The sequence below is a fragment of the Mandrillus leucophaeus genome, unplaced genomic scaffold, assembly GCF_000951045.1.
Source record: "Mandrillus leucophaeus isolate KB7577 unplaced genomic scaffold, Mleu.le_1.0 Scaffold455, whole genome shotgun sequence".
In the NCBI taxonomy this organism is placed as follows: domain Eukaryota; kingdom Metazoa; phylum Chordata; class Mammalia; order Primates; family Cercopithecidae; genus Mandrillus; species Mandrillus leucophaeus.
Window position 1 is genome coordinate 1,299,389 of NW_012104865.1, and position 15,595 is coordinate 1,314,983.

General features: G+C 37.8%; 1 protein-coding gene across 1 annotated transcript in view; it reads left to right on the plus strand.

Moving 5' to 3' along the window:
* Nucleotides 1-531: 531 nt before the first annotated feature.
* The window catches only part of ACSS3 (acyl-CoA synthetase short-chain family member 3), a 190,386-nt gene continuing 175,322 nt past the window's right edge, over nt 532-15,595 (plus strand). The window contains exon 1 of the mRNA XM_011994395.1: nt 532-1,098. Within this exon, the coding sequence (XP_011849785.1) occupies nt 788-1,098 (311 nt within the window). The 5' untranslated portion in view covers nt 532-787. The remainder of the gene's footprint in view (nt 1,099-15,595) is intronic.

Here is a 15,595-nt window from a genome sequence, read left to right on the forward strand (position 1 = left end):
AACTCCAAGCAGGCAAATTAGAAGGGAGGCAATGCAACAAGTCCTATCTGCTCTCTGTCTGGATCCCATGCGGAGTCTGGTCAGCAGGTGAATCCGCATCCCAGTGGGATTACCTTCCCTGTGGCCTGTCAATCACCCCAAGAAGCACTTCCCAATTTGTTTGGCACAACCTCCTTCCACTCCTCCCACCCTCTCAGTGGTCAGGAAATCCCGGAGCAATCTCTACCCTGGAGCCGCTTGTGTTTTCAGTAACCAGGGACTGAGTTGATTTTTAAAAATAAATAAATAAATAACAATCAGGAGCCTTGCCGCAACTCACTGGGTTGCTGGTTTCTTGCAGGTCAGAGGCGATGCCACCTCCACCAATGACCTTCCAAAGATTAAACTGGCCATGTACAACTTGATGGACTGAAAATTGAAAGAGTTGGGCCGTTGGCCTCCTCCTAAGAGTACTCGTGTGTTGAAATCAGGAGGACGTTCTGGAGTTTGAGCGCGATTTTTCTGGGGGTTGGAAGTTCGTGCAGAGGTCTGGATTTCATGCAGCGGCGCAACTAACCTGCTGCAACTGCGCTGTGACACCCCTGTCCCGGGGCCCCCACTTTAGCCTGTTGCTTCTCTGGTCGCTCCAGGTCGGTTTTTCCTGGCGACTCTAGTGTGGCTTCCAAACTTCTGGGCTCTGGGCTCACTTCGGAATTTGCCCCCGCCTCCTATTCGCTTCCCTCAGGCCCCAGGAAGTTGCAAGAGTCCCATTTGTCGCACACTCGGGGACCGCGGGTGGCCGGCGGAGATGAAACCCTCTTGGCTGCAATGTCGTAAAGTCACCGGCGCCGGGGGGCTCGGAGGGACCTTGCCTGGGTCCTCTCCGGCCCGGGGAGCCGGTGCGGCCCTCAGGGCTTTAGTGGCCCCGGGCCCGCGGGGCGGTCTCGGAGGTCGGGGCTGCAGGGCGCTGTCCTCCGGCAGTGGCAGCGAGTACAAGACCCACTTCACAGCCTCGGTGACCGACCCCGAGAGGTTCTGGGGCAAAGCTGCCGAGCAGATCAGCTGGTACAAGCCCTGGACCAAAACGCTGGAGAACAAACACTCGCCCTCTACCAGTTGGTGAGTGACTTCTGTGCCAACCCGATCCCCCATCCCTGGTAACTTTTTGGGCGCCAGGACCTCCCTGAGACCTGGAATCTGGCATTCTATCACGAAAGAAAATTGAAACTGGAGATGTGTTCAGATCCCTCAATTCGTGTTTCATTTCAATTTCATAGTCAGTTCTCTTGCCTTCTGCTCTTGAGAGACCCTGTTACCTATAGTGAACCCAGTGTCCCATAAACGGGGATTTACCTGACTGGCAAGGCTCTGCTTGCCACTGGGAATATTAAGAGGACTAAAACAAGGTCCTGCCTCCAGGGACCGCACAGTCTAGTAGGGGAGCTACTATGTAAACAAAGCAAGTGGTGCAATAAACTAGGGAATTATAACCAAGTATCCTCATACTGTGGGGAGGGAGGGTTGAGAAAAGACTTCAATAAAATCACACCCCAGAAGGGTTTGGAAGGATGGGTATGTCTTCTCAAAGTTGACAAGACCCTAATTATCAAAGTTCTAAAGGTGAACAACAGCTTGAAATGTGACTGAGACAGTGACTGCCAATGATTGTGGTGGCTGGAGAAGTGGGAGGGGAAGTGGTGAGTCTGGGGGCTAGGTTGGGAAGGGATTTATGTTCTGTGCTAAGTAGCTTGGACCAGATCCATAGGCCTGTTGTGTATATGAAGCTGCAGTATGGGGTACCCAGAAAGCATACAGATAGATATAGGCCAGGTGATGTTAGAAGTCATGGTGTTTTGTAAAGTCTTCTACCTGGAGTTGGAATTATAAGAAGTTATAAGCATTATTTTTTGTGTTACAACAAACAGAGACACATTGTAGAATAAATATCAAGCTTGCTCAGATACTAAGGGTGAGGCACAGTCAGTGATTATCTCAGAGTGTGGCTCCTTATGTGCCTGCCCACTGGGGGTGTGATTGCTCTCATCTGCCAGCCATTAGAGAGGATGTCTCCTGTAAAAGTTTGGAAAACACTGCTCAGCAATGAGGTGAAGGGCATGACATGGTCAGGTTTGCAGTGGACGAATGGCTCTGTGGTTAGAGCAAGAAATCTGGAATGGAGTTGACAAGAGCCTGTTCTGTGTCTCCACCATGCCCAGTCCTCTCATAAGTGTGTGGAGATGACATGGTATCCCCTTTAGAATCTGAGCACCTTGCCCATTCCTATCAATTATTTTTTTCAATAGTATTTGATTGGTCCTCTTTTCTGTGCCAGGCAGTGAACAAGGCACTGGGTGTTCAACAATGAGTGAAACCGGGTCCTTGATTTCTAGAAGTCATAAAGATTGAAAGCATGGACTCTGAGGCCAGACTACCTGGATTTGAGTTCAACTTCTCACAGTTACTGACTGTGTGTTCACAGTCAAGTGACTTAATCTCTGTTTCACTTTCCCGAAATGCAAATATGGAAATAAGTGGAGGCTTAACTTAGTAAGAGATGAAGACTATGTCTGTATATACTAGGCCCTATAAATGTTAGAGGAAGAATAGCTCTCTTTGTATTCTCAGACCATAATTATCTTAGGAGCAGGAAACTCTCCTAGTGTTCCTCAGATGAAAAGACAGAGATTATTGCATCACTGTTTCTCAGAGTTCTATGTACAAATATCTGTCATAAAATATGGTGCTATAAATGATTTTATGTGGCCATCTCCATTATAAAACTAATGCGCATAGCATTCAGTTAAGAAAACACAGGTATATTCTAAATGAAAAACAGTGAGGGCCAGACCTAACACAGTGGCAATAGGAATGGAGGAGAAAGGACAGATTGTAGTGATCTGAGAGTGCAATCGGGGATCAGCAAAGGCCCAGGAGAGAGCCTTGAAAGTGAGTCAATGTACCCAGCAAGTAGAGCTTAAGACTGGGAGATTTCCTTTCCAATAACTTGCTTTCTCTTTGTAATATCTAGTTGCTTGTCTACATTTTCTAAAATTTGTATGTAGAAGAAGTCTTTAATGAGAAATTTTGTGAAAGGGTCACTATATTTTTATAGATCAACATTTGATAACACTGTGTCTGAATTCTTTATCTTTCCAGTCTTGAACTCATGCCCAGAAAATCAAAGTGAAGAAGTGATAAAACTTTGACTCTATGTATTTCAGCAGTACGATTCAATCTTACAAGAATTCTGGTTGGGCAAGCAGGGTTGGGAGGGAAGTAGACATAGGAGACCAATCTTAAATTTCAGTTAGTCAGAAGTTTCCATTTAAATCTATGACTGTGTTGGATACCTAAGTGAAGATAGTCTTGATTGGTTAGCAATTTTCCACAAAGCCAAACTCAAGGGCAGACTGAATTTACTTTTGTTTTATTTTGTTTGGCTTTATATCCCCAAGATCTAAGGCAGAGCTGGCACATAAATTTTTAAAGTGAGAGTCAACTAACTGGATACATAGCTTTGATGATTTTTTGTTGCTATAAAACAAAACACCTCTTTGGGAGGTGATAAGTGGGTTTAGGCACAATTTGGCGTGAAGGAGCTTTACTTACTTTCTTTGAAGCTGAGATCTGGAGAAGGGAGATATTGACAGCCAAGTGCTTCAGCAAAACAAGGCGAGATTGCTATAGCTAATTGTTCTGTCCTCTGTGGAGCTGGCATATGTGTAGTTACAGTCTCTGATGCCCTTTGGCTTCCCAGAGGCAAGAGAGATTCTTCATTATAAGCTTGTCTGTTTGTTGTTCATAAGAGTAAACTCCCCTCAGAACCCTCAGGCTTATCAAAAGTCTCAGCACATAAATAGTACTGAATATTAGTTTTTGCAGTGACATAAGCTATGCAATATTTTATGCATGCAGTAATATAGACAGGGAGTAGAAATCTTTAAGGGTGATGTATGGAAGGGAACTTCCATTGTAGTGAATGACTCTATTAAATGCATTTCCAGTCCTGTAATTTCTGAGACCTTCAAAAAACAAATTCAAATTACGGGTAGGTGCTTTAGGGATTTATACATAATTGCTTCTCCTCACAGTTTGGTGGTTACTCCATATTGTTAAAACCTGGCTCTTTGGGTAATAAAGTCTCTATTAGAGAGACTTCAGTGGAGAACTGCAATCATAGTAATTTCTTTAATCCTGGAACAACAAAGTGGATGTTTCTGGTTATTTTCAATTGATAGACATCCTGCTGCCTATCCTGAAATTGAAATCCAGCTGCCACTCCCTGAAGGATTAGTCAATTCAGTTTTCTATTATGTATTGTGGTTGACTCTCTGGGCCATCAATTTATCTCTTTCTATGGAAGCATTGCAATCCAATTTTAGTTTACTTTTATTTAAACAACATTCAATGATAGGATTCTCATATATCATTTGTTTAGAAATCAATATGTATTAACAGTGACTATAAACCAAAAAGGAAAAGACTAACTAAATGCAGATTATTAGAAAATAACTTAAGCTTGGCTAACATTTCTGTAGTCGAAATAGTGTGGGTTTCTCAACATGCAGGATCTCAATTCCTTAGTAGCTTAGGTTAAGGTTGTTTAATCCTGCCAAGTCTTAAAATGGCTTATAAGAATTAAAGGACATTAATCATTCACCCACTGCATGTACAGTACAGAGAAAATGATGAAAGAGATAGTGAAGGAACTCACCACACAGCAGCATGAAAGACATGCATTAAATTATTACAAAAGAAATGCATTTTAAATTTTAGATGCAGGGGTACATGTGCAGGTTTGTTATATGGACATATTGTGTGATGTTAAGGTTTGGGCTTCCATTGAACTCATCACCCAGATAGTGAACACGGTACCGGGTAGGTTTTCGACCCTGGCCTCATATCTCCCTCCCCGCCTTTTGAATCCCCAGTGTCTATTGTTCCCATCTCTATATCTGTATGTCTCCAGTGTTTAGCTCCCACTTACAAGCGAGAACATGCGTATCTGGTTTTCAACATGATGAACACAATTTAGAATTGCAATTGATGCTAGGTAATACAATCTTTCTTAGGGGATATGATATTGTCTTCTTTAGAAGGATCATGAGATGGGTCTAGAGGAAATGATGTTTAAATTGAGATCAAAATGAGTAGGAGTTAGACACGTGAGAAGTGGGGAGGAACATTCCAGGGAAAGAAAATAACGTATGCAGAGGCCATGAGGTAGACATGTTTAGTAAGTTCCAGAAACTTAAAAAGGTTTACATGGTTGGGGCTTAAGAAATGACAGAAAATTGTCTTGAGATGGAAGGAGAGAGCCATATTGTGAATGGTCTTTTGAGTTATGTTAAGGATTTTAAAATTTTTTTCCTGGCACATAACACCTGTCACATAATACATGACCAAAACGTAAATTTCTTATTCTTCCTTCTTCACCGGGTCAATACAGGCTTGAGTTCAACTGTAGCTTTGCCGCTTAAGCTGAGAAAGCTTCAATACCTTTATTTGCAAAATTAGAATCATGACGGTATCTATTTCTAAGGATTAAATTGGGTGAGGGAAGCTTGTAAAGTGCCTAGGACTGTCCCTGCCACATAAAACTAGATATGATTATCTTTGGAATATGAAAGAAATATTCCCATGAGCTAATGTGGTCCAAAAAGTTTTGAGGGGAACTAGTGGCATTTAGAATGAATCTTAAAGTAGGACTTAGGAGAAAAGTCATTTATGTGCAGAGAACAAGATGACAAAAACATCGAGGTAAGAAAAGCCAAGTGTCCTTAGAGGATAGTTATAGTAAACCAGTTGGCTTTTAGTGGCTTGTCTGAGTTGCTGCGACTTACTTTCAGAAAACAGTTTTGACCTGCTTTTAGAAGGCTTGGAGTAGCAAGCTAAGGCATTTGCATTTACTTCTTAGGCTGCAGGTCACAACATGCCTTAAAGCCCGCAGATAGGCTTTGTTTGACTTAGAAGTTTTGTTTGTTTAATTCGTTAGCATTTAAAAATTGGAATATTTTATCTAAAAATCTAAATTTCTTGTAAAAAAACCAGCTTTTGGCATTTTATTTTATTTTTTTTTTTTGAGACGGAGTCTCACTCTGTTACCCAGGCTGGAGGGCAATGACGTGATCTCCGCTCACTGCAACCTCCATCTCCCCAGTTCAACTGTTTCTTCTGCCTCAGCCTCCTGAGTAACTGGGATTACAGATGTGCACCACCACACCCAACTGATTTTTTTTTTTTTTTTTTGGTAGACATGGGGTTTCACCATGTTGGCCAGGCTAGTCTCGAACTTCTGACCTTGTCATCCGCCCACCTCGGCCTCCCAAAGTGCTGGGATTACAGGCGTGAGCCACGTATCTGGCCCTTGGTCTTCTCTTTAAAGAAGAAAAAATGGGTCGGGCACGGTGGCTCACGCCTGTAATCCCAGCACTTTGGGAGGCTGAGACAGGCAGATAACGAAGTCAGGAGATCCAGACCATCCTGGCCAACATGGTGAAACCCCGTCTCTACTAAAAATACAAAAATTAGCCAGATGTGGTGGTGCATGCCGGTAATCCTAGCTACTTGGGAGGCTGAGGCAGGAGAATCGCTTGATACAGGGAGTCAGAGCTGAGATTGTGCCACTGCATTCCAGCCTGGTGACAGAGTGAGACTCTGTCTCAAAAAAACAAACAACAACAACAACAACAACAACAAACCGGAATATCTGTCAGCAATGGGTCAGTATTCCTGCACAGCAACTCTGCTGGAACTGAGCAGCTGCTGACCCTTTAAATGGTACATGTGCTTGTTTGTTATTCACTGTCCTCACCCCTATTGCATTACACTTTGCGTGTCCCAGCCATTAACTTTTCCATTGTGAGCATTTTTGTTTGCAGTGCCTAGTAAGGCAGTAATGATCCATGGAAACATTTTGTTAAGAAGGTGATAGGATGAAAGTATTATCAGAAGCCAAGTTTGACTTCAGATTTCAATATTTCTTGGTAGGTTGGGAAATGAGGGATATTGGGAAACACAGAGTAACGAGAACATAAAATAGTGTGACTAATGAACTAGGATAATAGCAGGAGGTATAGAAAGAGAGAAACATCAGGAATAAAAATTAAATTACACGTAGTGACTTTTTGGCCGCGGGATGCAGGGAAGTAAAGACATGGTAACTGTAAGAATCTCACTTAAGTGTCCCGATGAAGAATTGATGGGGCAATTAAAACTATGAGGCTGAAAACTGGGAGAGAGCTTGATGTAGAATTATAGATTTTAGTATAAATCTTAAAGAGGTGAGAGGTAGAAGCTTATGAAAGTTGAAGAGAAAGAGAGAAAGAAAGGGAAGAGAAGAGAAAAAGGACTGAACTTTGGGAAAAAGTGGGAGAAAAAAAAACTATGGAAATGGATGAGACATTCAAAGAAAGAGGAAAAGAAAGAGCAAGATATTTTAGTGTCATGCATTGTAAAGGAGAAAAAAGATAAAAATAGTGGTCAAGGACTCTAGAGATGCTTTGAGGCTACTGAGAATTGAAAAAAAAAAATCTGCTGTGACTCAGAGATCCTTGATGACTTTCAATAATATGGTATCAATGATGAGATGAGGACCAAAGCCAGAATAGCGCATTACAGAGTGAACTGGTATAGGCAAAAACATTCCATGAGGATATTCGACAGTGACAGGAAGATGAAACAGGATAATATATGGCGGTATGGTGGTATCTGGGTCAAGTAAAATACAGTTTCTTCCTCATTCCTTATTTCCTCTTCTCCCTTTAAGAAGAAATCTATGTTTAAATTCTGAAGTGAAGAAATTATGAAACAGGAATGAAAGGAATTTTGCTTGTTTTGAAGCCTACTGCTCAACAGGACTCCTTGTTTTTGCAAGTTGAACTTTGTGTGGTTTCTTACGTTATTTTTTTGCTTTTGCTACTAGGAGCTACTGAAAGAAACAGGTTGCAAAATTCTCAAAATTGGTATAAAAAGTACTCAGTAGATCTGTTTGTTCTTTTTAAACACTAGAGTGATTCTAGTGAGCTAAATATCTCTACATTTGTCTGCGAGTCTGACAGGGAGGATAAGGAAGCAGTTGAAAAGGGAAAAGATAATTAGTATTTGTTGAGTCCTTTCTCTGAACTATCAGCTAGACAGTAGAGTCATGTATGTCCATTTATTCCTTCCCCAGATGCTGCAAAGTTAGTACTATCATGCCCTTTCTACATATGAGGGAACTGAAGCTCAAGGCCACACAGCTAGTTAGTAGTGGCTAGACCTGGGTTAGTAGTAATAGCTCCAGTGGCTAAGCTCAGAATCTTTTCCTCCAAATATCGAGGCAACTGTTCCAGAAGTCAGATTGCCAAGTCTTGGCAAACCTGAAATAGATTTTTGGCTACTATACTGAAGGAGACCAAAGAGCTGTGAATTAAATGCAAGAGGTAGTTTCTGAATATTTTCACTATAATTGATATTTTTGGGGACAAGTAAGAAGCCAGAATGGGATTTCAGGATTGAATGGTGGTAATGTGTCAATATTAGTTTCCTGAAGTTGATGGTTATAGCATGGATCTCTAAAAGAATGTCGTTATTTGTAACAATTTCATATTAAATTATTCTAGGGTTCTTGTGTATCATGTCAGTAAAGGTTTCAAAGGGGAAAAAAAGTACTTAATGTTGTAACTGCAAATTTTCTGTGAGTTTGAGATTGCTTCAAAGGAAAATAAATGAAAATATAATGGGGATTTCATGTATCCAGAAAGCAATTTAATCCCCCTATTGAACTTTGGCTCTTTGGCAAACAAATGCTCAGCTACATTAAATTGTTTGGGAAATTCAGTATTTGTCAGATATTTTTAAAGTTACATTTAATGCTGGTTTGAAGGCGAAAGTGTTAGATAAAGAGGAAGAATTTTCCTCCTTTTGACAAACTCTAAATTCAATGAATTTATTCATAGCATTGTACACAGTACAGGTATATTTAAAATTTAAAATCATCATTATTTTATAGATATAAAAATATTTTAAGAAGGTATCTGGTTGGCATGAAAAATTGCCTGTTAGAAATAAGGCCTCTCAAAATAACCTCATCAAGAAAGACCAGTTTTAAAAGATGGGCCTTATTTCATATTCTGAAGGTCAGTAGCTTGGTACTGTCCCGTATCTAATTTTCTCAGCCTGTCATGCTGCTGAACCTTCAGGACAGAACAGAGTGAACTACAGGAATGCTGCAATTACATAAGCAAGGGATGGATTGCCTGGCAGATGGCGCAATCAATGAACAATGGAAATTCAATCGGCTGTGACTGATCAACTACCAGGTGTTGGGGGAAAATCCAAACTCTTACCACCTCCTGAAAGGTGGCTTACTTTTCTTTTGTCATGCCACATATAGTATTAGTTGAAAGGGGGAAAAAATACAGTGATTGAATTTATTTGCTGCTGCTGCTGCTTCTTTTTTTTTGAGTTTTTTTTTTTTAATTCTATTTTCATAAGCAACAAGCAGCAACTCTATGAGGGAGATCATTGCTTTCCATTGTGATGTGACATTTGTAAGAAAAATGTGTAGGAGGCTAATGAATCTTTGCAATTATATATATGAATGTAATAACCTCTCTAAATTACAGTTTCAAGTATATGTGAATATGGAACTCAAATCCTTTATCTAAACTATGTGGATAGGGAACTTGTTACATTAAAGGTATTAATTTATTTGTTTTTGTCAGTGTTTAGCTGAATGAGGTAAGGAACAGTGCATAGAAAAGAGAGGTATTATTTTTATAACATCTTAGGAAAATTAAAGTTTGTGAATTTTGAGTTTGAAGGAGTCCAGTTGGAAATATGAGGATAATAAAAAACAGAAACTCTTTCAAATATTAAATTAGACAGGGATGGAGTTTAATTACATGGCTTTAATAATTTAAAACATTAATTGCTTTAAGAGGGAGGAAAAGCAATTAAAGTCTGTAGGTCTTTGACTTATGACCTGACTCTGGACAATAGGAATACCTTCGCTTAAGGTGTTCATGGTAGAATAATAACACTTGCCAAGTATAATCTTTCAAGATGTCATTCCTAAGTGGATGCAGCAGTTAAGTAAAATAAATTTGCTAAGATGGAGAAGGAGAAGGAGAAGAAGAGCAGGAGGAGGAGGACGAAGGAAAAAGGAAGAGAAGAAAGAGGAAGAAAAAGAATGCTCAATTTCTACTGTAGATCTGGCCAGTATAGATATCTGTAGAAAAATTTAGTAAGATTAAAAAAAAAAAAAAGTTGCTCAGTATTATTGACCATTTGCTAAATAACTTTAATCTAATGAGAGCATGGGAGCTTAGAAAAGTCCACTTTTACACTAATCTCACTTAGCTTTCTCTCCACACTCTTTTTCTTATTTTCATAGAATTCCATTGATTTTCAATTGAGAAGCAAATATTTTTCTATAATAAACCACAAATACCTAGACTGTGCCTTCCTCTAATTCTCCCTCCCAACTCTCCCTCCTGAAGTACAGATGAAGTTTGCCACTGTTATCAATGAAATTTGTTGGATATCCTAATTTTGGTGGTTAGAAGGAAAAAATGTTGAGAATCAGTTAGTGGAGAAAACTGATTTCTGGTAAAAAAAATCTTGCCTGTACTCTTTTAACAATATCTTGGTTCAAATAATAATAATACAGAAGAATTATAACCTACATACTGTGATGCGTATTACTATTTTTTGTGTCATTTCTTTTCTCATCTATTCTCCTCTGCTAGTATGTAGGAAGATTGGTCTTCCCCACATAGACGTGATTGATTATGTGATTAGCTTTGGCCACTGCAGTAAGAGGAGCAAGGCTTTTCACTTAGTTAATTGCCAGAGCTTCAATTCTTAGTTCTTTCTCATCTGCCATGGCCATTGTGGAAGTACATACATGTAGAATAGAAGCGGTTTGGATTGCTGAGCGAAAACGTATAGATGACAATGTTTGGGGGAATCTACCTGAACCCACAATGGAGTGGTATGAGTGAGAAATAAACATTTATTTTTGCAAGTTACTGAAGTTTTGCAATCGTTATCATATGGTATAATCCAGCCTGTCCTTACTGATTGAGGGGGAAATAATAACTTTATATGACTGTTGGGATAATTTAGTCAGCTAAAGTACATAAATATTATCAGGTATATCATAAAATAGCTAACCTTTTTATTATCTGTTATCATAAAACAGCCGTTATCATGAAAACAGCTAACAGCTAAGTTTTTATTGTCTCCATGGTATGAGCTAGATACAATACTAAGTGCTTTACTTTATTTAATATTTATAACAACTCTGTGAGGTAAGGTCAATTGTTATTCTTGTTTAAAGGATTTAGAAAGATAGTTTCTTAAGAAACTTGCCTAAACTTATAAAACTAGTAAATAGCAGAGCTAAGATTTCAACCCAGGCCGGCTGAATTTAGCATCTGTGCTCCTAAATATATTCTACTGCTTCTTAAAAATAGTCTCAATTGATTTTAGATTTTTAAAAATTTTTTAACTCTTCTACACTGAAACTGTTTAAAGTTTTTACTTTTCTTTTTAAATAGTGATATAAGAAGAGTTTTTAAAATTTAGGTCTACATCTCTAAAACATTCCAGATATGGAATAAAAAATAGCTGTTCTTTGAAAAAATAAACTTTTAATGTTTTATGGTGTATGACAGTCCTAAAGGTGGGAGGAAGGGAGCTTTAAATGACTTTACAGCTTCTTTAGAAATGTTTCCTGGATGGTAGAAAGCAATATTAATCTCTTCCTTAAAACTACTCTGTTGGTTTTCTGGCTTAAGGAAAATCTATAATGACCACATTATTCATTGCTTATAGTATGCTTTAATGTTATTTTTGTAAGAACGTGATCATAAATAGCCAATTGATTTATCTAATTATGAACACTTGAAAATTTATTCCTCCAACCTCTCAATAAAAATATAGGATTTCATTATATGTAAGTTGTTGGTTTTATTTACTTTTAAATGCCTTGATGTGTACTATTTCTTTTCATTTTTCTTTCATTCTTTTTTATCTTGATCCTAATTCCCTTGTGCATTTTCAAGCAGAAGATATGCAGGTGGGCAAACCTTGATTAATGGCATATGTTAAGTGCAGAGATACATTTCTTGGAAATTGCATTGCAACTGGCTCCCTTAGTTTTAATAAGAATATCCCATTTTTTAGGAATCCAGTGCAAGGACAATGAGTTGCAGTGTCTCTCACCTGTGTTATTCCATAGACGTTGCCAAACTTTGGAAAACAAATGATCTAAAAATGTTAAATGCTTCCTTTGAGTGTTTATGGGATGAGTCAAAAATATGATAAGATATGTAGAGAGTCTGTAATAGAAAGAGAAGGAAACTAACGTGATTATTCTCTAGCTTGTTACTGAGTCATTCCTTTTAGTAACCTGTTGTATTATCGTCAATAATGATAATGGTGATAGTAATAACAAAACAATGACAATGGCAAAGACTATAGTACTGCTGTTCTAATACTAATTATGAAGAATTTGATTTGTGTCGGGCCCTATGCTAATCACTATATGTATATTATCTCTTTGAATTTTCCCAACAACTCTTATAATGCATTTTTATAACACTGTAAACAAATGCACAGGAAGATAAGTAGCTTGTCCGAAGTCATACAGTGGTGGACTTAGTTTTTTCAACTCAGTTGGGTCACACTGTAGAGCCTAATTTCAGTATAGGTGGTAATTATGCTCTCCACCTTCTGTTTTGCATAGCAGAACCTAGAGAATGAAAAAGCATGACAGCAATGTAGCATTCTTAAAAATGTTAATCAGGGATTTAACTTCCCTTTGCTTTACTTGTTCTCCATGTTTCTGTATGTCTTCCACTCTCCTCTTATCTTAGAGAAATGGAAGTCCTCACTGTTTTCCCAGAGCCAACTTGCACATGTCTTTTCAATTTCATCGCCTTTCAGTGTCTCTAAGGATTTTATCTTAACATTTTTAGTGGTTCTTTCCTAAAAAGCACTTCAATCTTGTTTTCTTTTAAGCAAATTTGGCAAAAGTGCTCAATACTCATCACCATTTTGTCACTTCACATGTATTGTGTAAGCTCATACTCTTAATACTTCTATCAGTAATTTGATACATCACCACTGGGTAATAGGAGAGCAGGGTTCAGGTGTAAATTACATTTGTGATCTTCACAGTAGAATGCACAGAGCCTTCTGTATATCAGTTGAACTGATATTAAAACTTTACCATACACAGATTTACCTTCTTAATCCATCTCCTAAATCTGAGTTTTTATATAAATTGCAGGTAGATACTACCTGAGTCATCTATCCAATCAGAACCCCAAATAATCCACACATTCTCTATCAAGGAACCAAAGAGTTTGAAGTTTTGTCATCTAAGCTTTGGGTCTAAGCTTTATTTTCAGGCAGTTGGCTGTTTAAAGTTTTTACTTTTCCTTTTAAATAGTGATACAAGACGAGTTTTTAAAATTTGGGTCTACATCTCTAAAACATTCTAGATATGGAATAAAAAAATAGCTGTTCTTTGAAAAAATAAACTTTTAATGTTTTATTGTGTTTGACAGTCCTAAAGGTGGGAGGACTCTCCTTAGCTCTCCTTAGCTCATTTGCCTCTCCTTAGCTCATTCATTGATCTTTAAGCTATAGTAGAGGATATTTTATAATCCACGGGTTTCCATTTATCAAGACTATAGGGAAAATCGGGAAATACTTCACCTATGTGGGGGATTGGTTCCAGAACACCACCCACTCCCTGCAGATACCACGATCTGCAGATGCTCAAATCCCTTATATAAAATAGTGTAATATTTGCATATAACCTACGCACATGCTCCTATATACTTTAAAGCATCTTTAGATTACTTGTAATACCTAAAACAATGTAAGTGCTATGTAAATAACTGGTGTACTGCATTTTTAAAATTTGTATTTTTTAATTATTATATTGTTATTTAAAATTAATTTTTCCCAAATATTTTTGATTCACGGTTGGTTGAACCTGTGCATGTGGAACCTGTGGATATGGAGGGGTGACTCTACCTATATGAGAATGAACTGGAAAGGTTGCCTCTTAGGCACATATGAGATTCCAAGGATTTCAGATTAAGAATTGGGTTGATATTATGTTATCAGATTGTCATCTTTTAGTAAATATGTTAAGAAAACTAAAGTCACAGAATGAAAAAGTGATAGCAATCATATAAAAATTTTCGAATTAGAATGCATTTATATTATCATCATAAATTATGACAAAATTTTAATATATTAGAGTAAAAGCCTATCTTGATCTGTTAAAAGCTTGAATTTTAGAAAAATGTAACACTGATTTTATTATTTTTATTATTATTTAAAAATATTGGGTCTTGACTTCTCAAGATCTACATATGTCTAGCATAAGCATCTTTTTACATCGCTCAAATATTTCAAGAGCTGTCTGAAAATGTAATTTGTAATTACAGGCTTAGTAGACCTAATTTGATGAAATTTTCTCTTACCTTGGTTTACTTAATTTATAAAAATATTAATTTTCAAATTTATCTTTATTAAAAAAACCTTTAATAAGGAGGGTTTTTAAAAAAATTAGCTGGGCGAGGTGGCGGGCACCTGTACTCCCAGCTACTCGGGAGGCTGAGGCAGGAGAATGGCGTGAACCCGGGAGGCGGGACTTGCAGTGAGCTGAGATCCGGCCACTGCACTCCAGCCTGGGCAACAGAGCCAGACTCCGTCTCAAAAAAAAAAAAAAAATTAAATAGTTATTTCAAAGACAATATTTGATGGAAATAGTACAATACTACTCTTAGATCAAAATCTTTTAAATTTTAAAAGATGATTTTACTTTGAGTGTGTATTCCTGTGTATGTGTGTGTTTGTGTGTGTTGAAGTGTTACAGGATACAAAACATATTGGTGCATAACGACAGCATCACCTCTTACCATAGTTATTTAACTTCTTAAAAGCGTGAGTTCTTAAGAATTTAAGGAAAGTTAAGTAACTTGCTAATGCTCACTTGCCATGCAGAGATAACAGATCTAGGATGAGAAAACAGACTTACTATGCTTGAGAGTGTATCAGCTTCTCATTGTGTCATGTTTCCTCCCCAATTAATCCTATTTTACCCTCATAATACCAGTGTTACAGATTTAAGAACAAGCCATGTATACATACATATATACATACACACATATGTTTGTTAGCCTTTTATATTTATAAAGGTAGGTTTTATTTTGTTTTTAGCTCTGGAGTTTATTCATTTGTTAATGCATTTGTTTCTTCTTTATTTTGTTCATTCATCCAATATTTATTGAATGACCTCTCTGGACCAGGCACTATTCCAGGAGCTAGATGAGATTACAGATAGAGTTTTTACTCTGAAAAACAATGCTATACATCAAGCGAGGAAAAAGGGCATTTTGCTTACAGTGAAATAGCATTCATTTTCCTGTTCAATAAAAGAAGAGTAATAACAAGTGATATGGATTATCTAGTTATTATTTTCTGAAAATAAGAGTAATAAAATCCATTTTATTTTACAATGAGTTCTACTCTTAATTGCCTTTGATTGTTGAGGTGTGAAAAACTAGAGCACACAGTGTTCCATTTTGGTGAACAGTGGCCATTT